This window comes from Phasianus colchicus, chromosome 2, assembly GCF_987193195.1.
Source record: "Phasianus colchicus chromosome 2, bPhaCol1.hap1.1, whole genome shotgun sequence".
In the NCBI taxonomy this organism is placed as follows: Eukaryota; Metazoa; Chordata; class Aves; order Galliformes; family Phasianidae; genus Phasianus; species Phasianus colchicus.
In genome coordinates, this window is record NC_143437.1 from 40,673,746 (window position 1) to 40,698,442 (window position 24,697).

Sequence of the window (24,697 nt, forward strand, 5' to 3'; positions counted from 1 at the left end):
ACTGAGACCTGATCTAGAAAATCACGTAAAATGTGTTTATTTCCATGCTTAATTGTTTTACTGAAGTATAAACTAAGGTTTGCAACTGAAGACTTTACACTTACATTTCAGTGCAGCTGTGCTGTATGGGAACTGCTGAATCATGGCCTGAACCTCTGATTGACCACCTGAGGTGAGCAATGAGTCAGCCACAGGGGCACAGGTGAAGGCAATTCACCTGTGCTGCCCAAAGGGGTGGAGCCTGGCTCCATCTCTCCTAGATCCATTTAAGAGCTGACTACCACTAGAGAAGGATCTCTTTTGGAGATCTGCTCTGCTGGAGTTTCACAAGTGAGCCCTGGATATGGGTAAGCATCCTGTCTTTTCTGCTTTAGTGTAATAATTTCATAGCTAAGCTCTCTGGTATGCTGTAATATCTGTATATTCATTGATTGTAGATGTGCTAACTCATTTTAGATCTGTTACAGTTTTAAACACCACTCAGCTGAGACCAAGCATGTAAGGTTTAAATACCACATGAGATGTTTTTTTTTTTTAGAATGTTGTGAGGAAAAGAAGATGTACTTCACTTGGTGGAGTTAGTTTCTGCTAGTAAGTTTTAAAAGTTTTGTTGCTGAGTGCTGTGGGCACAGGGTAACAGCAAACATACAATATATAAATATATACACTTATATACATATAAACTGTATGCAGACCTGTTATAGTATTCACAGAAAGAATTCCAAATACAAACATCTTTACCTTGTGGTTGAGGATTTCTCCAGAGGTTGCCCCTCATTTGATTATGATATGGAGAAATAAAGGAGCTTCTGTGTGATTGCTGGAACATAGGATTTAGTTCTCTTCGGTGTGTTCCTGAAAAACAGAAGTTACTAGCCAACTTCAATGGTACAGAAGATAAAATGAAGAAGAACAGAGATAACATTCTTTTTCTTCCTTTTTTTCTTGGGGGGGGGGGGGGAGGAGAACACTTTTATTAGATTTATGTCAAAACAGTTACATACAATTATGATTCTTTCAAACTACTCAGCCTAATAAGTATGGTTCTTGTCCTCATTTCCATCTATAGACATCATGATTACAAGCTGTTAACAAGTAAAATCAGATAATTTCCTGACACAGATTTGGAAACTGAAGTCATTACAATAAAACAGAAATCTCTGTCCAAATTAGAATCACAAATAATAATTAAAATGCTTAAGTACTGCTCTGAAGCAATAACAGACACTAACAAGATCTGGAATCATAAAACACCAACAGATACCCTTAGTTTTGAATGCTACCCACTAGTATGGTATAGTATCATATCCAGAAGCAGATAGAAGTGCTGTTACATAATGCAAAGTTCTGAACTAACAGAAAATCACTCTGCCTGTTGCAATTTTCTCAAGAAACTTGTAACAGGTAGATTTTATCCTCACAGACATCATACTTGATTAGGTATTAAGCAGGTAATAAAGATAATACCAGCAAAAATGCTCTATTACGTGATGTTCAGGTGATTCAACCACAATCCAATCTGAACCAGATCAAATTTACAATGCTAGATGAGTCTGTCATGCATGGATTGATAATTAATGAAAGCAGAACCAGATCTCTACTAGTAGACACTGAAACTATAGAACAGTTTATATGAATAAAAAGGTCCACAGACAGGCTACCTAGACCATCTACCAGTTCATACATTCAAAAGCTATCAAAAAACCTTCCTTTCTCTCACATAACTTGAAAAAGCACTAAGTTCATAGAGAGAAACTGACATACAAAAGGAAGATAGGGGTTCTTAGTGTTCTGTGTGAAGATAATTAGAGGCTGAAGGCATAAACTTTTTCTTAATAGAAATAATTAGCAGATAATGCCTCTGCTGTCTTATCCATATTTCAACAATTTAGAGACACTACTTAATAACAGCACTTTGAATAGTAATAATGACATTTTAAAGTCTACTAATTTCAGAGTGAATTATTTCAAAGCCTCAAAAACCTCAACAACCAAGATATGTGAATCATGCTGAAAACATTTTAAATTTTTTTCTGAAGGCCAGACAGACCAGGTGGGAAAAGGAATGTCTTCAGTAAAGCAAGCCAGATAGTTGGAAAAAAAAAAAAAAAAGTAAGCCAAAGTCTTAGCCTGAAAGCCTTTCTCCACACTGCCTCAAAGCTTGCCTTGGTTTTGAACTGCATCAGTGTGTTTTCAGTGCCTTACTCAGACCTTAGACTGTCATGGCTAGAATAGCTCCCTTTAGGGAAAGGCAGAAAAAACCTGTTATTTGGTTCTTCCTCTAAAAATAACTTTAGTCACTGAGCAAATAGCAGTGGTTTCTGTCAGTGAATAATATTTTATTTACTGCATGTATCTCACCAGCTATGTAACTAGATGGAAATATTTTATCCAAACTTGAGTAATCCAATCCACATGAATTGCTAAAAGCGGGAGGTATTTTCTCAAATCTCTCCTTTGGTTCTTGGAGAAAAATCTTATGATTTATTTAGCTTGACATGTTCCCTAGGTAAATGCTTTTGCAGTTGAAGGATAACTGAGCTTATCAACATGTTGATTTGATTGAGAAAACTAACATAGTGCCAACCTGTGGTAAATCCATTTCCTCTTGGTCTGCTCTGTATTGTTCTTTTCTTCACTGCACAAACCTTGCAAATGAGTGACTTCAGATTCTGGAAGGGTGTATACAAAGACTCCTGCAGACAACAGCATTAACATTAATGGCTGTTCTATCTTTCTATCTTCAGGTGTAGCACAAATCAATTACACATATAACAATCAAAATTATTTTATTAGTCCACACTCATACATATGTGAAGATGTCAGATTTTCTGGTTCACACTTTTTTAGGAAATGTTTAATATTAAAAATGGATTATTGGAGGGATTATTAGGGGTGCAGAAGGAATATTTTTTCCTTTTTTGGTTATGTTTGTTTTTCTCCTCTGCTCACATCTGTTTATTACTTACTTCCATGTTCTATTGTTTTGAATTGCTACCTAAGCTTAAGTCTATCAGCAGTACCTCAGGGAGAGACAGGTAAAGACTGATAAAGTGGAATGAACGAGTGAAAAATCAAAGTATCTTAATCTCATACATTACAAACACAATAGTAATACATCTGCCTTAACTTCAGATACTTGTCTGATAAAATGGAACTTCATCTAGAGACATGGAGGAACTGAATATCAGTGTTTACCCTGTGGGCTGAAAAATTCTGCTGTCAAAAGGACAAGCCAAAACTATTTGAAGACTTAATACTATGAGATGTGGTATATGAGGGCTGCTCTGAAAGCAATGCCTCCTATTTTATTATGATGGCACCTGACATCAGAGGCAGATATTGGTGGTATGGCAACAGAGGTTGAACCTTCCCACCAATATTGCATTACATTTTGTTGCTGTGTGACAGATGGCAGCAGAGGGGCAGTCTTAACCAATGGTGTCTGACATGGAAGTGTGTATGAAGCGGAGCTGTGTGACTGAATTCCTCCATGAGATAAAAATGGCACCCAATGACATTCACTGATGCTTGCTGAATGCAAAGAGAAACCAAAGAGTGGATGTGAGCACTGTGAGGTGGTGGTTGGTGTTTCAGCAGTGGTGACAGCAGATGACCTCCATAGTGGGTCACTTCCACAGACTGTTACAAGTGCAATGTGAAGGCTCTTGTTCATTGCTGGCAAAAAAAGCACAGCTAGTGGTAGTAACTGTTGGAAAAAAGGTTTTGTAGCTTCTCCACCAAACAGAGCTATTGTACTCTATCTGTTGTAGTTCCCGTGGAAATAAACAGGAGGTGTTACTTTTGCAGCAATCTACATATCTAATTTTACAGGTTTCAGTGAGCTTTGTAGAAGTGTCACATCCTATAATCTTCTTTGGTTAATTTATGTGGGGAGTTGCACACACTGAAGAGAATGAGGAAAAATAGTAGTTTTTAGAACATTGTAATTAGTGATTTTCATAAAACTGAACTGATTTTTAGCAGGATGACAATTCCATTTTGTAACCTATGTGGTGGAAAGGGGGGCAGCAAGAATGAGAGAGGATTACAGGAAAAGGTAAAAAGTCAACATGTATTGGGACTGGAGGAACTGGAGAGGTTTCTTAAGAGTCTAAATCTCTGAACTCCCTCATGAATTTTCCTAGCACTTTTCTTTTTTTTTGTATTAATAACCCTGTTTTCAGACAAAGTCTTAAGTGCAACCCACAGACATGTACAATTTTTTTAATACAGACTAAGTACAGTCTGTGAAGAACTCCCACTAATTGGAAAATCCTCTTGCTATATTACTGAGAGAACAAATTCAGGATGTGTTCATGAAGGTTGGATGAAAGGCATGATCAAAAAAGGCCAAAACATATCACTTATGCTGACCCAGTGGGTAATTTGTTTTTAATTTAAAAAAAAGAAAAAAGATAATGAACATACTCTGAGAAGTGCAATAAAAAGATTAATGAAGTGATAATATCATTACTTCGCTGCTTTATGGGACTGTTATATCCAGTTTTCTGTGTGGATAAACCAATATGATTACTATTATGTAAAACAGAACTAGTGCAATAAGAACTGAGTATGTATATATATTTTAAAAAACAGGATGGATATATTTTCGATTCTTATCAGCTTTCATTTTTTTATCTTTAAAAATTTCCAAGGCTGTGTAGAGCTAAATTTCAAAACAAACAAAACCATCTTGCCCACAAATATATTAACTGCATTTAATTTACATTTTCTTTCAGCAAAAGAATACGTAAGTGAACCTTAAAACATTCACAAGTGCTTGTGCACATGTAAATATTTAACCAAAATGGTGTTTCCACTGTAGTTTTCATAAAGTTATTAAATGTATTTTAAACCATCATAATCAAAACAACTCTGATTCTGAGATCTTCTGAACTCCTTGTAGCAATATAACTGTACAGATACATAGATCCTAGAAGTTAGGAAACAAGCAGGGACACCAAAGCAGTAACTTTTTCCTCTTATCTTTACAATAACAAAACACCAATGTAGAATAACTTTTTTTTTTCCCCCTAAATATAGCACTGTAGCTATCAACAGGTTAGATTTATGATGCTGAAGGGTAAATTGCTAACAAACAAGTGCTGAAAGACTTTGGCTTCCAATGATACATCAAGCTCTGCCAGAAACTAAGTACCAGTTTTATTTACTAAGTTCAATTTATAGTAATAGGGGCAACCAATCACATACACTTGTTGCCTTGCCAGTGTCCCCAGCTAAACTGAACTGGCATCTGCATCTCTCAGCAATTCTCCCAAAAACAGATTCCTGCTTTTCAAACTGATAAGCTATTTTATTAGAAAGCTATTTTATTAGTCTGGAAGCTCTCTTTGCCATGTATCATACCTAAAAAAAAAAAAAAAAAAAAAAAAAAAAAAAAAAAAAATTAAAAAGTTATTTAAAATTAACAGGGCTGGGCTATTTTTTTTCTCCTGACAGAACAGTTTATCTGGGGTTTGTTTAAACTTGAGTATTATGCTTTCTAAAATCCTATCCTAGATATTTTAGTTGGTCAAATAAAACTCCAGCTCTGTTCTAGGGATCTAAGCATCTTTCCTCACCTCCTGAGACATGCTAAAATAGAACTTCAATCTGGTTATAATGAGATTTTCAAATGTTAACTAAAGCATACCAGTTAATATATTTTTAGAATAACTCTCAGTCAATCTTTTTTTTCAGATTTATGTATACATATGCTAAAAGCTGTTAACTAATCTGAATTCTACCTGAATGGAAAAGAAGTAGTTTCACAGAGGTGTATGTAAATTTGTATTTTTTTTTTAATTTATTCTTTAGATCTCCTATTGTTCTGCGAAAGTTCTATGGGAAAAATTGAATGAATAGCTGGCCCAATCCAAAATGTGCTGAAATCAACACACTGATGGCCTCAAGTTGAGCCAGGGGAGGTTTAGGTTGGATATCAGGAAAAAGTTCTTCACAGAAAGGGTGATTAAGTACTGGAATAGACTCCCCCCAGGGAGGTGGTTGAGTCACTATCCCTGGATGTGTTTAAAATACATTTGGATGTGGTGTTCAGGGACATGACTTAGTGGTGGGCTGTCAGGGTAGTATGGTTAGGTTGTGGTTGGACTTCATGATCTTGAAGGGGAATGGATGCACTTGAGGCCAGGCTAGGTGTGGCTCTGGGCAGCTGAGTTTAGTGGTTGGTGACCTTGCCCATGGCAGGGGGGTTGAAACTAGATGATCTTTGAGGTGCCATTCCTTAAAGATCAGGCCATTCTGTGATTATATGAAGGTTTTTTTCCCACCTGAGCAATTCTAGGATTCTGTGATTCTATGATCATAGGAGCCTCAGGGTTTGGATGGAGGTGATAGTCCTAATCATATATAGGACTCCATATGGAAAGGATTATCATCTACATTCCACCACCTATGTGCATTCCACTATCACTCCAGATTAGGATGCAAATGAATTGAACACAGAATTGGATAAGAAAACTACAGTAAAACTGATACGAAGAGCACAAGATTGAAATTATTAAAAAATAAAACTCATTTCTCTATAATATTTATTTTAACCACAAGTAGCAGATGCAACAACAGAAAAAAGCCATTTCATAACTAAAGCTTTCAGAAATAACTAAATTGTATGTGTTTCTCAGTTCAACACTGAGAATAGAGGTATGAATTTAAGGTCTCAAGAACTATCTACACAGGTGAGTACAGATATACCCAATCTCCTCTCCATTTATTCTGTTTAAAAAAAACAACCCAGATGATATCTTCCTCTGACTTCCTGTTCCTTCTGGAATTCACTAAACCTTCATCTCAAATTTAAAGCACATAAGAGCGATATTTTAAAGGTATGAAGGAACTTAAAAAGTTATACCTAGAAAGATGATCTAAATATATTCTCATGATTTTGCCTAAAATCTTGCAGCAGAAAGATCTCACTGTATTTACAAGTACTAGTAAACTGCTATGGTAATTTTCATTTTTTGAAATTGCGAACATTTTTATTTCCTTGTATTGTTTTCTGAATATTGGAAACAAAAAGAAAGGCAGATGTTCAGCTTCCTGCACAGTCTCAGTATTTCTTCCCTATTGCCGTTTATTTGGCAGGAAGGATGAAATAGAAATAATGAAAAGAAGAAAAATACAAAGAAAGGAGGCCAGTGCAACAATGAATATTAATATATGTATAATTATGGACAGGTACACTCTTCAAGGAATAGAAAATTCTCTAAGAGGATGTAAGTACTCACATTGCCTTCCAAGAGCTCCTCCAAAGAGCAACTTTGGTGTGACTTTTGGTATTTTTCTTGAAAAAGTTTTCCGTCAAACACTTTCCAGGGCATCAAATCATCCATTCTGAATGGAAAGCCACAGGCACTATTGGCCATGAGCAATGTTGTAAGGCCACGAACCAAAACAGCACCGAGATGTACAGCTCTGGAGTCCACTTGCACAAGCTGAGAATATAAAAAAATAAAAAATAAAAAAAAAATATAGGGAATATAGGCAATCTTACCATGACACAATTCTGGGAACTGCAGAACAAATGAAAAATAGCCCCAGAGCTGTGACAATTGTGGTTTTCTATTGCGCAGTGAAATTAATCAAGGGATTCTATATCTCATTTTATTCAAGAAAATGAACAGTTTGTTTCAATAAATACAGCATCACATTCAAGCTTCTTAAGACAGATACATCTGAAGTGAAAACTGAAACAAATGGCTATTCTCTACAGCATTTCTCAAGATGTTAGCAGTTCCCCAGAAAGAATTATGTTGTGGAATGTAAAATATGAACTGGGTGTATTAAAAAAAAAAAAGTATATAATGATCCATTGCCCTTCCACAGCTTGATCAACCGGGAAATATTACAGCACTTATGAGATCATTTAAGTTACAAGACTTGATAGAACAAAGTTTATTGTGCCCAGGCTTCAGAAATACTTTAAATGCTCAAAATTTTCCTCTGATTGCAGACTGAAAGCCACATTATTTCTCTTAAACATGGATGTTCCCAGAAGAAATACAGGAATGGTATGACAGCATCCAGAAAATGCAAACTGAGAAACTCAACTAGACAAGTAAAACTTCTGGCCAAAACTAAGTCAATGGGTGAATTTAACACTCCTCTGTGGCAGAATGTAGCAAACTGTAAAAGCCTTGAATCCGGTAAGTGGAGAACTTTGATTTTAAGTATCTTGTAGATGGTACAAAGCTCCTCAGTAGGGAATGCTGCTTCTACGCTCTGTATTGCAGCAGAATACAGAACTAGGAGTGGTTCATAATGATGTGGACATCACTACCGTAATCCATAGCAGCTGTTGTACCCTAAGAGTAAAGTTTTCCTTACAGAGTAAGTTATACTAGAAATGGAACAGCATTCAAAACAGCCCAGAGTAGAAAGGCCTAAGAATGGCTCAAATTCATCTTAACTCTACTTCCCTGAGAGCTCTGTTTTGTCTGAAAGGCATTGGAAGGTTAGCTTTGGTTGCCACATGATAAGGACATCAAACTATCTGAGAGCAACCAAAGGAGGGCTAAAAGATGATGAAGAGTCTGGAGGCCAAGATGTATGAGGAGCAGCTCAGGTCTGTGTTCAGACCAGTGCAGAGTTGCTGAGGGGAGGCCTCATGGCACCACACAGCTCAGTGACAGGGCCTGAGGGAATGGCATGGAGCTGTGTCAAGGGAGGGGCATTGGGGGTTAGGGACAGGTTCTGCACCAGAGGGCAGTGGAATGGGCTGCCAGAGTTAGAGATGTGTTTGGACAATGCTCTCAGACATAGGGTTTTTTTTTTTTTTTGGTGGGTGGTCCTGTGTAGTGCCAGGAGTTGAATTCAGTGATCCCTATGGATGCCTTCCAACTCAGGATATTCTATGATTCACTATTACTAATGATAATATCATCTTATATCTTGAAAGATTCCCAAAAGATTCACAGGTATACACATATACCATCTCTATTCTATTTAAGAAAAATTACAGGTAATGGCAGACAACCTGAAATATTGTACTACTGGATCAGAACTGTTTTCCTGTTATGGTCCATGTACCAAAACCAGAAAAGCTTTGCTAGCAACACATAGCCACAAAAAAAAAACTTTCAAAAGAGCCAAACACAGTAAATCATTTGGGTGAATATAGCTCGAAGTTGGTCATAGGCTTAATCTTGCTGTATTATGAGCAAACATTGTACAACTTAACAATGTGAAAGTGATTTCTATGATAGGATCCCACTAAACACAGACAATGGGCAGGAGAGCTTTGTTTAAACAAACTTGAAGAAATGAGGTTACCTCCACTGGCTGTTTTTCTACAGGGCAGAAGCTAAAGAGGACCTATAGATGATGGCAAAGATACCAGGCAGGGCCACCCAGAACCCTCTAAGAAGAACTGTGGCCACCAGTGATTCCAGAGAGGCCTTCAGGGCACTGACCCAATGCAACACTTGGTTCCTGAAATCCACTCAGTGAGACAACCAAAGACAACCACAGATATCCAGACAAATGCAGACAACACAAGCTAACTTGAGCAGTCATTCAGAAAATGAAAGGCTCATGATTTATCTAATGTGATACTTCATATTTGAGTAAGGAAGACCTCCTCACTTTAAAATAAAAGTATTTTCAGGATAGGAACAGGCTACAAGTTTCAGGAAATTATTGCCTCCAGCTGCAAGTAATCATCTTCCCAGCCTATACCAGTAACTACATGCACTCTTACATCTCTGTTGCTCTGGCAAGTAAAGCAGGCTTTTGCAAAGCACTTTAAAATGCTGACAGGTACTTAAAATAGGAATGTGGTTTAAATGAACCAGTATTATTTGTACTAAAGTAGACTGTAATAGAGTACAATGCACACATCCAGTTATTAGGTTGCAGCTGAGAGATTCTTACATCATGCTAACATAACTGCTTCTGATCACCTGCCTAAATCTCAAGACCAGCTAAGGAAACCAGTTCACCTCAATTCAGGCTTTAAAATAGATTCTGCTTGGTTTGTGACTGAAGTGATACTTTATGAGTGGAAATCTAATGTGTAAGAACTACCAAGAATCTTCACAACTCTCCTTTTTTGTAATTTCCTCAACAGAATACTTTGACAAGTGCTGAATAAGGTAAGGCTTTGCTATTTAAGCTTGTACGGAAAATGGATGCTATCAAGCTAAAATTAGCAGCAGAGTCCAAAAATGATAGTAGCACATTAATCTGTTGAACCAAATTTGTTGGACAAATTTTATCAATATGACTTACACAACCAATATTCTCTTTATTATAGATACCTGTTTTTTTATTCCTTGGCATACAGATCAGTATCTTCTATTACTGAAGTCTCAGTAAGTATTGATAACACCAAAAGATTTAATTGTTGAAAATAAACTTTTCATTAGTATTTGAAACAGGTATTTAAGTTGCTGAAAAGAAAATAGTAAATGCTGTCTTAAACAGAAGCTTGTCTAACTTGATGGCTGTGTACTAAATGACCATTCATACCTTTTTGTCATTTATTGACAGAGATATGCTCTTACTGTCCATTTTAATCCTACTGGTACCAAGGATGTATAACAGCTGTTAGGACAGATTACTAATGCTATATATAGATGATGGATGCCATCTGGGCCACAAATCTCTAAGGCAGGGATTTCAAATCTTTATTTAATTTTGTTCTGAAATTTCTAAGCATACATACAACACAAGTATGTGATTAATCTAACTTTCTGTGATGACATTATTCACGTTAATGCAAATGCATACGTATTTGCAGAACACGCGTCTAAATAAGAATTTGAAAAATTTTCCTTTTGATGGTGACATACAAAGTAATAAAACATAGAAAAGGACTTTGAGGTTTCAGTTTGAATGACATCTCAAGCTGGAGATCGGTATAGTGCTGTCATTGATACTAGTTGCTGCTTAGTGAGTATGAAGTCTGAGCTAGCAATATAATGCTAGCTGTGCTCTTCAACTGAGATAAGAAAGTCACTGGTGGCAGGTTTTACAGGTCCCTAGTCTTCACTGTCTAAGGATAACAATCCAGAATTTTCCCCAAGAACTAATATAAGAGGTGGGAGGTGAAGGGAAGGCTTGATTTTTAGTGTAAATCAATATTACTGAGACTGAGAGAAGAGCTGTCAAGGGTGACTTCTTTATTTTAATAAGACAGGAAATAGATTTGCTAAAGGGTAGTTTTTCTATTTTCCATGTCTGGTAATGAAAAACAAAGAAAATGAAAGTGGAGCGAGTCTATAACAATTAGCCTGTGCACATGGCAAACCACAGAGTTGCTTTGCCATGGGAATGCTCACAACAGCTTGGTGTTTGCAATGCAAAGATGTCATGATGAGGATAAGTGGAAAATTCCAAAAGAAAAGAAGACTTGCCTTCCAGGGCATTACACCCTAGAGATTACTTCTTATTGGAAACTGTGTCTGTGCTTTTTGCTATTTTTATGAACTCAGGACCTTAGTGAATCATGTAAGATACACCCCTGTGATCCTGCTGCTGCTGCTCCTACCATCAGCTGATGACATCTGTGTGAGAGAGACAAGGAGTGCGTGAGAACAGCTTTTCTTGCACCAGCTGCCTGTGTTGTGTTGCTGCCACTGCTCCACCAACACCAGTTCCCCATCCTCCCAGGGTTTGGGGAAGAAAGATTACACTTCCAATTTGCCAACACTGATGGAAGACTGAGAACTCAAAGGTCACAGTCCTCTGAAGTCAGTGTAGTAGAGGTTATTGATATTGTGCTTAGAAAGCCTGAGCTGAACTGGATAACCCAATTCAAAAAGAGAGAAATGCAGCAATATCTACATGACAAATGCCTAATGCTTTTTGTAACAATTTGAGAAATATCTTTGCTAGAAGGGACATCATCAGAGAACAATTTCATACTATGCTTTCTTCTGCTCTACAAACACAGTGTTGCAGCTGATGGACCTTGTAAGTTCAGGCTGGTAACTGTGCTTGTGTGCACTCTCACTGACCACTGAGAGGGTCTTTGCAAGAAGGAATGCATTTACTCACAGATGCAGTCAGCAAATCTAGACTAAAAGACTGTAATGTATATCCAGCTGAAGGTTTTTTACTTGCAGGAAAAAATATATACATAATCTTATATATGATAAGCAAATTTTCAGATCAAATAAAATTAAATCATTTAAAAAAAATAAAGAAAACATTTTCATGATGTAAAAATACCTTGATGCTTTAAGACCTTTGAGTCTTCTTTGTGGATTCACAAATGTTTTTTCTTAATAGATGTATGAACTGTATCTGATGTGCTTCAAAAGCAGCACTTCTATGTGATATGAATATGGCAAAAACAAAAACCCACAAATCTTTCACCTAGAATGGTGAAACTGTACCAAGTTTTGAGAGCTCTGATTCTGTTTAAAAGATGAATAGGCTCTACCATGCTTAAATTGTAACAGTAAGTATCTGAATGTGCCTAATGTCAGAAGAAACAAGTGACAGCCAGTGGTAAACTGGTCTTTATTTCTAGAAATCAAGACCAATAAATACATGGTAATCATCTCACATTTCTTTATTTACACTACTTCATTCCTCATCTGTACTTCAGTGCACTAGATACTACATTTCATTTAAGAACTGGTTCCTTTAAGTAGGAATTTTAATAGCATTCTGGGGACACACTTTATTAATCATTAATATACATTTTTATTACATTGGAATTAAAGCTGTTCTTATACACTTTTCCCTCACTTTTTCCCTTCTTTCTGCAGCTGGATTGAATATAAAATATATGAACATGGCCAACATTTAAAATATTAGTTTAAAAATAAATAGCTTTAAAATGGTACAGAGCTTTTTTTCTCCTTTCTCTCAAAGGAATATTTGTGTTTCTGTTGTAAAAAGGAAAGTGCAACTCTCAAGGACGGGTTAGTACTTGCTTATTTCTGGTTAGAAGTAATCAAGTGAAGAACAGTAACTAAAAATCAGTGAAATTTGATTGCAGCAATAAGCTGCTGGAATTCATGTGATGGTGATAAAAATCTAAGTACTTTTCCAGTTTCACCATTTCTTTTTAGACCCATTTGAACTCAGTCAGTGCATTATCAGTATATTACTTGGTATATACTGATATACCCTCAAACACAACTTAAAACATCAAATATTTACCACAGGCAATTTATGCTTGAGCAATAATGGTAGCAAGTAGATTGTATCTTAAGTTCTTGTCATTGAAACACAGTAAGGTTTAGCTTTGCCTGGGAGAGGTAATGCACGCTGTGATTCAGATATAAACTTCAAATATAAACAGATGAACTGTTAACTGATGACAGCTTCACTGAAGTTAAAATTTGCTACAGCGGAAAGAATCAATGAACAGATTTTTTCAACCTCAAGATAAGAGTCATTTCCAGAATTGCAGGTGTTTCTGCCTTCAGCCCTTTGTATAAATTCCAAGTGCAAGCTGTCAACAGATCCATATGTACTGGAACTATATACTTTGCTCTTGCAAAAATAATCTCAACCAGTGCAACAGCAGTAAATGTAAGGAGCATTATCAGAGATGATAACACTGATGAAACAGTATGTTTACTTGGCAGCGGTCAGCTTTGTGCAATGGGTTGCTGGAACTGTAGTAAGTACCTCACCTGCTCCCTTCACCTGTCACAGTGAGAGGGGAGTTAAGTGCCTATGTTTTGAAAACATTACTAAGGTTTATTCTGATAAAAGATTATGGCTTAGTTTAAGCTCTTCCTGCTTAAACAAGGTGGGTGCAAAGAAAAACGGGGACTGAAAGGAGGAGATCCTATGAGGGTATCTACCAGCAACGGAAACGAGAAAAAACAGTTCTTAAATACTTCCAAAGACTTCACAGTAAATATTTAGGAGTAAATAACCCAATTGTTCAGTGTTTATACCTTGAAAGAGGTTTGTTTACTGTGCTTTGTCAGGAGTTTGATGTAAAATGATACACTGTTATTTACATGAGGTCAAAAACTCCAATGAAGTCAACCTAAACAAAACTGCTTTTACATTTAAGCACCAGAGGTAGTAACAACAAAAAATACCACTGCTTACCAACCCTAGAAGTCTCCTTCAGTTGCAGAAAGACTGCTTTTTAATTGCTTGTTTCATTTTCAAACATACGAATACTTATCAGGATTCTTAGCAGTGACTACAACAAAATCAAGCACAAAGGAAATTTCTATGATGATGAATATTACACTAGTAAAAAAAGTTCAACCCTTCCAAGTTATTCACACAGTTATGTCATAGACAGCACACTAGCACTTGCAGAAAGGTTAAAATAGCACCACTTTCCTTATTGTAACCACAGTTGTGCTCAATTCTGATAATAATGACTGCAGGGCTAATAACAGTTTATAATACACGTGACATTCTCAGAACATTCAGATAAACTCTGAGTTTACAGTCCTCAGGCTGTGACCCAGCCAGCAGTCACATCCTTTCTACAGAAACGGGCTCACTGGAATCTTAACTCTTACCATCTTCACACGTTTTTTTCCCATGCGTGTAGCAATGTCTCTCTCTGACTTGGATGCCCTAATAACGTGATATTACATTAGACCTTCCTCCTCTCTTGGGATATGTAGAGTGCCCTCCTTCCTTTTTTCCCACATTTAGAATATCTGCAGTAACTTATTTCTTTCCTTTCTTACTCCTACAGAACTGTCAAACATTCCTGAAAAAAACCAACATATTCAGAAACCATTAGGAGATGGTTAGTAGGAAAAAAAACCAAAACAGTTTAAAGAACTGTACAGAAGTTTATCTTCCTCTCTCAGTTCCAGAAATTTCCCACTGTAAATCCTCAAAGTTCAAAATTTCTTTCACTCTCTTTCTGACACTCACTCCATATTTCTGTATTGTATTCTGTATTGATGAGCACCTCTAACAAAACACTCAGAATCAAGTGCTTCACTTCCCACCACCAACATCTTAACCACAAGCCCAATCTGAAAATCTTATCTACACCTCACCTTAGCCTTCTCCCTCTGTTTAATTCTAAGACTGGTCCATAAGAAAGTTACAGAAGTAAAAAATTTGCCAGCAACACAGCTGCCCAGCAGCTTCCTTTCCACAGCAGCAGACTATACTGGTAAAAGATAACTGTGTGCAACTGTTCTCACTGGAGTGTGCCACTCACTACTGTCTTTTCTCAAGGATGTTTTGCACTGCATACTGTGAAACAGTTGCTGTGGATTAAGACATCATTGAAACTACAACAAAATTTTGATAGGTGAGAGTTAATTAGCCAAGTTTAGAATTTACTTTATCCCTGCAGTCCAAGTAGATGTTCAAGATCTACTTCATTGTCTCAGCATATAACCATTCCCTCAAATCTGTTTTGAGTACACACTTTTTAAGTGATCTATTTGTGACTGAAGCCAACAGAAGACCAGTGACTTTTAGCAGAATTTAGATCAGGCACTGCTTGGGACATTGAAGCTCTATAACTTTCAGAAAGCTTATAACAATAGTTACTAAAGTCATGTCTACTATATAAGCTCTTTAAATGAAAGCACCAGTGAACTGAGATGGTTAACACAGGGAACTTCAGGAGAACAATCACTGTTTGCCAGTGCAATAAAGCATTTTTTCTTCTTTCTCCCTGCTGCCAACCCCAGTTTCTTTGTATTGCAGAGCAGGTGCACAATTAGATTATAGATACTAAGGTTCACCTCTGAAGTGATGTATTCCAAGGTAAACAGTTCTGGCTAAAGAACTTGCAGGTGCTAAGTCCACGTGTTGAGGAAGGAAAGAGCTATCTGATTCTATTTCAGGACAAGCTTCAAGTCCAAGACAAATCAAACCACAGTTCAAAGCAGCAGCATCTCAGATGACCTGTGAAAGGATCTGCCAACCTTCAGCTTGTAATCAACTATGTTCAAGATACTTGGAATTGATTTGTAATTAAGTTGCAAGAAAGCACCCACTTCCAGAACATCAATTTCTCTTGGAATGGAAAAACTGCTATAGAGGACTTGAAAAGTGATAATTTCTGGTACAAAAATATCAACCCTATGATACAGTTTAGATGAAAACAAAAAAACCTGAAATTTGAGAATCCATACAGCTGTACCATGCAACCATAATTTTAGCTGGAGTGCCAGATTGTCTTTACCTTAAACATCTTGAAATAGCAATAGAACTAGATAGGGGGATTTCAAGACATACTGTTGCCTCACAGTCTTCACTTGATGCACGTTCTTATTGATCAACAATGTAATTTATTTATTGATTGATTTATTTTATGTTTAAATGCAAAACAGATCTAACTATTTGAAGATTTGAACTGTTTTATTTGGACTGATTCACTTAAAATGATGTTGAAGCAATGAGAAGAAAGCTGTATTTCTAAAGCTGAACAAGGACTGAACCAATCTCAGCTTGAAATCACCTGCTGTACTACTGCACTTTTATTCCAGATTAGCTCAGAACACTGAGAAACCTGAAGGTTACAGAAGATGAAAGAATGAGCTGGGAAGCAACCTCAGCCTGCCCATTCCCCTCTGACTAGTTACAATGCTCCCTATCATCTTAAACTTAAAACATTGTCAGATGCAAGTTTTTATGGGAATATAAAGCCCTGATTCGGTAAAGCACTTGGAAATGCATTATTACCAAAATACCCAGATGAAAGCAGACACTGAATAGAACAGATTTATCTGGGAGATCTCTACAATATTCTTTCTTATATTTTATGTTCTCTTTAATCCAACCAGATGGCAAGTAAGTATTTTCATCAGGAACAGTCAGTGTCTCTCCTGATGAGAAGCAATTTCTTTTTTAAAAATAATTGTATTTTGAAAAATATAGATAGCTTATAAAAGTTGCTCAGAGTCTGTCTGAAAATCATGGCATTTAATGGCTCTGACAAACATAGCTTGGCTTGCCAAATTCTGGAATGTTCAGAATCAGGTTATTATTTATGCTTTTCTGTTTGGATGGCAAGGAAAAAACATACCAAGGTTAAAAATACAAAATAAATCTGAACTATTATAAATACTCTAAAACACACTAATTTATTTGCATGAATGTGGCCAACTGTTTCTCAGGAAAATACTGAAAGAAAATTATCTTGTGTAATTTTGATATCGTATCATTACCAAGCTAATTTTGCTTGTGTGCCACTGTAAAACAGAAGATATCAGAACCTTCTACACGACCAAAATTCTTGCTTAAACTATTTTTGCCTGTTAGGCCAGTTTGCTGAGGTTAGTCTTTATTTTTTTATTTTTATTTTTAATTCTGAAATCTAATGAAGCAATACTTGCTAGTGATTTTTGTGGAAGTTCATTTGCAACCAAACTGCAAAGACTCTGGAACTGATCATGTAAGATCCAAAATGTCTGTGCTTACCCCGGATCTATAGCACTTTCTAAGAACTGAGAACACTTGAACTGCTGAAGGCATACATTTCAAGTCTGATGTTCTTACCTACCACACACAGCCAAACAGACTCTTATACCAGGGGGACAAAAGATGTAACTGCTCTGAAGTAGATACCATGGCATAATTGGATGTGTTACGGCAAAGCTGTAAGGAGCTTACAGATGCCATGAATTCAAGCAATATGTGATGCCTATATCCACCTACGTATCTCCCACTAACATTTTGTTAGTGTTTTATGACATACATATAACTTTTATAAGCATTTACAGAACTCATAGAATCATAGAATGGCCTGGGCTGAAAAGGACCTCAAAGATCATCTAGTGTCCACCCCCCTGCTACGTCCAGGGTCACCAACCACCAGACCAGGCTGCCCAGAGCTACATCCAGCCTGGCCCTGAATGCCTCCAGGGATGGGGCATCCACAACCTCCTTGGGCAACCTGTTCCAGTGCATCACCACCTTTTGAGTGAACTCAAATTTCATCTATCAATTTCCAGGCATATTTGCTTTTTAACCAAGTTTTCCCAACTGATCTTTGGCTGCAACTTCTATAAAGATTGATTCAAAACTTTTCACCACTGAAACAAATGTTCCCATACTTGAAGAAATCCTAGAAGAAATGTATTGTTTCTGTTTGTAACTCACTGTGGCCTTTCCTATTTGAACAGTATTTAGACATGTTACAGGTGAAAGATGATCTATCGCTGCACTTGTGAAGAACCAGGGCTGGCACAATATAAGAAACAACACTGCAAGCAGGACTGCTGGTGCCTTTTTTTTTTCTACAATGGCTGCAAAGTTAGACTGATGGCTCTCTGGGCTTCCTGCCAGAACAGCACACCAGATTAAAATAGAAAGAAGGGAAATAGGCAACCTGGGGTCCAAAAGTTAATTCTGACCTTATGTATAAGCTCTACGGGAGGCTTGGGCAAAGCAGAATATAAATATACCATATAAGGGGTGCACAAGGAAACCAGATTAAAAAGAAATGAATTTACAAAAGCTCTTGTCTATCACGTTCACATTTCAGTATTTTGAAACTGATCTTGAAAAACAACTTCACGTCTAAGAACTGAGTAGGTACTCGTAGTTAATAGTATAATGTGCATTTGAGTGATATGTCCACAGGACAGTTTCTTTCAGTGTGAAGTAAACTGTACTTTTTAATGGCTTTAACCCATTTTATTCAAACCATGCCCCTTTCTATTTCATGAATTTGTAGGCTTATGGATCTCATTAACTATGAAATATGGATAGCATATCAGAAAGCAGATTTGGAAGTGAAGGCTGAAATGATCTCTTCACCATAAGAGAAAACTGGGCTCCATTTACATTTTCTCTCATGTTAATAGTAGAATTTTTCAAATAAATTCACTAATGGACTCTTGCGCAGGAATAGAGCAAAACTATTTTGATTAAATTCATGTTCTTCACAGAATCATTTAGAAGGAGTAAACATTAACACTGTATTATCAGTTAAAATAGAAAGACAAATCCAAGATTGCAAATAAGCAAGCATTTTCATAAAAAATTGTAGATGCTGCCCAAGTTAAACACAACTTCTTTGAAAGCTTTGTAATAAGTTCTTCCCAAAGATCACATTTAACTTTTCAGAGAAAAAAAAGTATGACAAGTAGATTAAACTGTACTCCTCCATTTTCCTCCCCTAAAACCCATATTTATTAGCTGTATACTTGAATCTTCTATAGATTTTAAACACGAATACCTAGAAAATCAACTTAATAAATATCTACTGCAGAGTGATTTCATTTTTGAAAGTACCTGCAAACGGCAACAGTACCCAATCCCAACATGATACTGCCTGCTCCAGTAGTGTGCTTCAGTAGAGTGCACCATACAGCATAATAGCAGTTTCACATGTCATTTACCTTCATGCCATCTTATCTCCCACAAGTTTTGTGGGTAAACTGCAAAATTTGTGAGCAACTTTGAATTAGCAGAATGACTGCTGGAAAGTACTATGTATCAATTAATATTACATGTTTGGATGCGAAATAAGTGTCCTAAGCCACAACATTAATGAACAAGACATCCAATTCCAAGAGAGCAAACTTCCAAGCTCTTTAGAAATTTACATAACAACATCTGTAGAGGCATCTATAACAAACTGTTTCAATACTTCCTGCTTATGCTTGGCTGCCTTCGTGCTTTTACTGAATGACTGCCACATCAAACTTCGTAAAATAATTATACGCTCAATGTTAAGTACATTGTGTGTAATGATGTCCTCAAGACAGAAATAAATCCTACGTTTCCGCTGTTTTCCACATTGCTATTGTTTCATTGCTTCGTTTCTGGCATACAGTTCTAACATTTGACTACCTGCAGAATAAATTTGTGATGAATTTGTAAAAAAAAAAAAAGACGACTGAATTTCATCTGTCCAATAATCTGTCTGGAATCACGCTGTTTTTCTTATTTTGGTTTCTATGCATTAGAAACTCACAGACAATAACAGCAGCAGTTGAATTACCTTGCTATCAACATAAAGGACTTCTAAAGTCTAACATGGTCTGGTTAGAGTAGCATAGAGTTCCCTGGAAATATAAACAAGATCTGAGTGAAGGTGAATTGAAGTTCCTACCATTACTAACCCATCCTTACTTTTAGGTAGGCCCACAACTCAATTAGCCATTGACACATGCAGTCTGTGCTTTACACAACTAATAACTTGAATGCAACCTCAAATTGTGACTGAAAATACTCTTGCACAGATATTCAAAAATAACTATTTAGATGATTCTACTGCAATAACTAAGAATCTGTTTTTCAAAACATGAGTTCAAGAAGACAGGAAAGGGGAAAAACACAGATTTGCACAGAATGTATATAAAATTTAAAATCTCCTGAATAATGGACAGTCATGAGACTTGAATCTTAAGCAAGAATTCCTATCTCCACCCTTCAGCCTCTTGACTACAGCATATGAAGGAGAGCATGCTGACCCTCTGCAATCACTGTACAGAAAAAAAATGGTGCAATATAGGTTTCCTTAACCATTGTCAGTATCTTCAAAAATATTTTCAAAACGTACTACAGTTTGGTTCCAGGTATAAAAGCAGACTTGTAGAAGCCCTTGTAAATATTAGATAATTTTATATTTCTGCCTTTATCAACACACTGCTATTACTAATACATCACAAAATGATCATTACTTGACTGCTCAAATGTGCAGTCTCCACGCCTGTTTCCACAACAGCCATGACTATGTAATCCACACAGTTTCTGCTATATTTTCATTCCCTGCTAACCATTTACTAATAAAAAATAAAATATCCAGAACTATGTTAGAAAAGCTTTATGCACAGATCATAAGCTCTAAGAGATTAGACTAGACCGCATCAACACAGAAAAGAAAAAATAGTTCTCCGTAACCTAATATTATAGTCTAGAATGTCTTCACTACAATGGGGCCACATTAGGTAACACTTTTTTCTGGCTGGTTATACATTTTGCCACAAACAGTAATACCAGATTCTATTTAGTGTAGTGATTTTCAAACAGCTGATGTTCTGAAACACTGTTCTTCTACAGGAAAAAAAAAAAAATGAAGCAATGTTGCAGGACAAGACTCACCATTAAAATTTTCCATCATTGAAATATCCAGAAGCCAAGTTAGGCAGAAACCTGAGACTCATTCCTTCACCCTAAGAACACAACCACTAGAGAATATCCTTTCTATTTTTTTCCCACATGATTAACAAATATAAATATTTACATGAACTGTAGCACTAAAAGCCTACGTGTTTACCACCACATTCAGTTCCCATATCTGAAAAAAAAATTAAAGCTGAATCCCCCTCACCCCTCAAAATATTTATCTCTGAGTTTCTGTGAACATTTTCTGTTACTCAGTTATTCCAATCAGTACCTGCAAACTTGCCAGTTCAGCAGCTGACTTTCCTCTGAGGCAGAGAATGAGTGCCACAAATGCATTTAAGTCTTCCAGAGAGAGACTACTGACCTAAAACAGATGAAAAAGTAACACATTATTTGTAAGCTCTGAAAAGAAATTTTTTGATAATTGGTTCCTCTTTTTCTCAAGTACACCAAACTTAAATGAATGATCTCATGGAGTTATGACAACCATGAATTCATTGACAAGGAAAAGATGTTTAAATGGAACAAAATGCTTAAGTTACAATATTTGAATGAAGTGCATAGCTCATTATACCTGTGTATAGCATATACACACAATTTCCAAACACTAAACAAAACGCCCACTCTTTATGTATTCCCTTCTTCTATTCCTTTAGCACTTCTTAACAACAGGAAATTTCACAGAATCACAGAATGGCCAGGGTTGAAAGGGACCTCAAGGATCATCAAGGTCCAACCCCCCCGCCACATGCAGGGCCACCAACCTCCTCATTTAATGCTAGACCAGGCTGCCCAGGGCCCCATCCAATCTGGCCTTGAACACTTCCAGGAATGGGGCATCCACAGCCTCTCTGGGCAGCCTGTTCCAGCACCTCACCACTCTCATAATAAAGAACTTCCCTCTGACGTCCAACCTACATTTTCCCTACATTTCCCATTTCCTCTTGTCCTGCTGTTATCTACCCTTTCAAAGAGTTGATTCCCCTCCCGTTTGTAGGCTCCCTTTAGGTACTGAAAGGCTGCAATGAGGTCACCCCGCAGCCTTCTCTTCTCGAGGCTGAACAAGCCCAGTTCCCTCAGCCTGTCTTTGTAGGGGAGGTGCTCCAGTCCCCTGATCATCTTTGTGGCCCTCCTCTGGACCCCCTCCAACAGCTCTCTGACCTCAAGTGAGCCACAGATGTCACAACCATTAGGATTTATTCAAATGCTTACATGGTTACCTGTTGATTGTTACATATTGACGTGGGAACAACTCAAGACTGTAAGAAAACTAAATCTAAGATGCTCAAGAAAACATGAAGGAAAAGTCTCAATTCATGCAATAGCTCACTCAAACATTTCTACCAAAAAAGGGAGTACAAGGGGTATTTACTGCTGTGAAAAAGCGTTTGGGGATTCTCTAGATGCACGTGATCACCTCAGGATGAAGACAAAGCCTCTGTACCAGCCAGATTATCTCCCTGACTGTACTGTCTAATTCTGATCATCTACTTCCTCTGTGTGAACAATGTAAATTATACATGTGCAATGAGACAATGTACGAATTGCAACTGTTAAGACTACAAAGAGGACTCTAAATGAGATTCACAAAGCACTGAAAATCATTATCAATTGGAAACTGAAGGAAAGTTTCTCTTGTAAAAGTGAGGAAATTTGCAATGTGGGATTACAGTACAGCTAAAAGGCTGTAAGGCCTACAACTCTGCGTTGCCCATCTTTTAATGCCTTGATTTTCAGGGAAAGTTGTGCAAACCCCATTTCAATTCTCTTATGAGTTTCTATTAAGACTAATATAAATTACAAACTAAGAGGAAAAAATGAATGAGAAAAATAACAAAAAATACTGATGTAAATCAATAGGAAAAAGAAACACTAAGAAGCCGACTATGATTACTTCATTCATTTATTTGCTTAAGAAGAGCAACCCTCAAGATGTAAATTATTCAACCACTACTGAGAATTGTTTTGTTTTGTTGTGTTTTTTTCTTATCAGATCTTACTATTTATCTCATGGTAAAATACTTTCCTCTGTATGAAGTTATTAAAACTTGCATAAAGCATGACAACGTAAGGGATATCAGAGAAGCTTTAAGCTTCCAAATGTTCCTTAGCTTTCATTAACTCCACTAAGAAGGCTGCTAAGATCTGATAATGGCCCTAAATTGCCCTGTATTTCAGCTCAGGTGTCACCTTTGTGTAGATGGCAACAAACCTGTGAATCTTATACATCCCTGTAATAGAAATTTCATCTACAGAGCATGTCTTGCATAATTTTGTCCTAAGAAAAAGAAATAAAAGATTTCTTGCAAATTCAACAGGAAAAAAAAAAAAAAAGCCCCGAATAGAGCATCAGCAGCAAAGATTTTATTAATATCAAAACACTTCTTTAGAGAAATACTTCATTCAATATCCCAGCTTGGTGAGTTATCACACTTGCACTGTCAAATTTCTTATAAAAGTATAAAAACTTCAAATGTAAATGTTTCTATCTCCCCTTTCTCTGGAGGCCCTGCTGTTTGATCTCCAGAGATCAAACCCCCTTCCCATTTTTAATGATCAACCTGCTGTCTTTTTTTTCACTGTTTTTGTTCTCAGTTTGGAGGATATTTGAAAAGCACCCTCACTGAAAAGAGTGCTCTTTAAATCAACACTTTCTTTATGCTGTTATGACACAAATTTTGTGGAAGCTTGGGTAGTCACTATCCGGATTCCTACAAAAAAAACCCAAAAAACAAAAAAAAAAAACTGCTTTAGGTTAGATTAAAAGACAACAAATGAAACTGTTCTGAAATTTAATTCTCCCTCATATGACCTGAAGGAAATGATGTTAGCCTGTCAAAGGCAACCTAAAACTACATAGCTTAAATCACCACACAGTTAACAATCCAACTTAGCTCTTTAATACAAATGCAAGACTAAAGTGTGAAGGCAAGAATTAGACCACAGTTAGACAAACATTGTTTTCTCAGCTATAAGAACAAATGGAAGTACTACTCTCAACTCAAAGTGCACTTGCTGACACTTAGTCTTGTTCTTCCTATCAAACACCCCAAGAAAACAAATGGCAACATCAGAGCACTAAACAACTAAGCAATGAAACGCATTTTAATCCAAATCAGATTGCTAGCCTGGTTCACAGGGTAGATTGTACCTGTGCAACTCAAGAGTGCTGAAAATGGGACAGATGTTGAGAAACCAGCACTGCCATGAAAATCATTCCATCACCTGGCATGATGTCTTTGCTGTTCTTGAAAATAAGAGCCACAAAACTATTTTCCTCTGTTTTTAACATCAGTTATTGGATAATAAAAAAAAGTTCTGAAGACCATATACCTAAATGGGATCTATTGCACTTTATTAATATTCTGTGTTCAAGACTCAGTAAATCCAGTTTTCTATAGGTTATCTGTTACTTAACTTCTTAGTCACACTGAAGAAAACATTCTTTAATAATCATACTGTGGAAGAGTATACACAATAGCATGAAAAAATAAATGAAACAATGAAAACATATCATATCCAAACATGAAAAAAATTATACTATGTCTTTAAAGCTAAGTACACAATACTTACCTTGCTGCATTGAAATGGTAAGGCATGAAATGTGGTTTCACAACTTTGATTTTTAAAAAATATTTCCATTAATATTCTGCTATACAAAGATTAAAGAAAAAAAGGAGCTATATGG

The 24,697-nt window shown here is 36.6% G+C and overlaps 1 protein-coding gene and 1 long non-coding RNA gene across 8 annotated transcripts in view; one reads left to right on the top strand and one right to left on the bottom strand.

The window, feature by feature from the left end:
• Positions 1-24,697, bottom strand: part of FAM120B (family with sequence similarity 120 member B) — a 57,985-nt gene that overhangs the window by 4,024 nt on the left and 29,264 nt on the right. For all 5 annotated transcript variants that reach the window (XM_090135462.1, XM_031613454.2, XM_090135460.1 and 2 more), the window contains exons 6-9: positions 21,281-21,373; positions 7,251-7,457; positions 2,588-2,696; positions 742-855 (exon numbers count right to left, since the gene is read on the bottom strand). In XM_090135462.1, coding sequence (XP_089991588.1) covers positions 742-855; positions 2,588-2,696; positions 7,251-7,457; positions 21,281-21,373 — 523 coding nt within the window. The remainder of the gene's footprint in view (positions 1-741; positions 856-2,587; positions 2,697-7,250; positions 7,458-21,280; positions 21,374-24,697) is intronic.
• LOC116242619 (uncharacterized) lies at positions 212-11,546 on the top strand. Of its 3 annotated transcripts, XR_016464250.1 has the most exons (6): positions 212-347; positions 5,704-5,781; positions 7,976-8,168; positions 9,318-10,115; positions 10,277-10,334; positions 11,457-11,546. It is a non-coding gene; the product is annotated as an uncharacterized LOC116242619 (long non-coding RNA). The 3 variants fall into 3 exon arrangements; XR_004169781.2 differs by lacking the exon at positions 5,704-5,781 and having other exon boundaries at positions 214-347; XR_004169780.2 differs by lacking the exons at positions 5,704-5,781; positions 9,318-10,115 and having other exon boundaries at positions 226-347.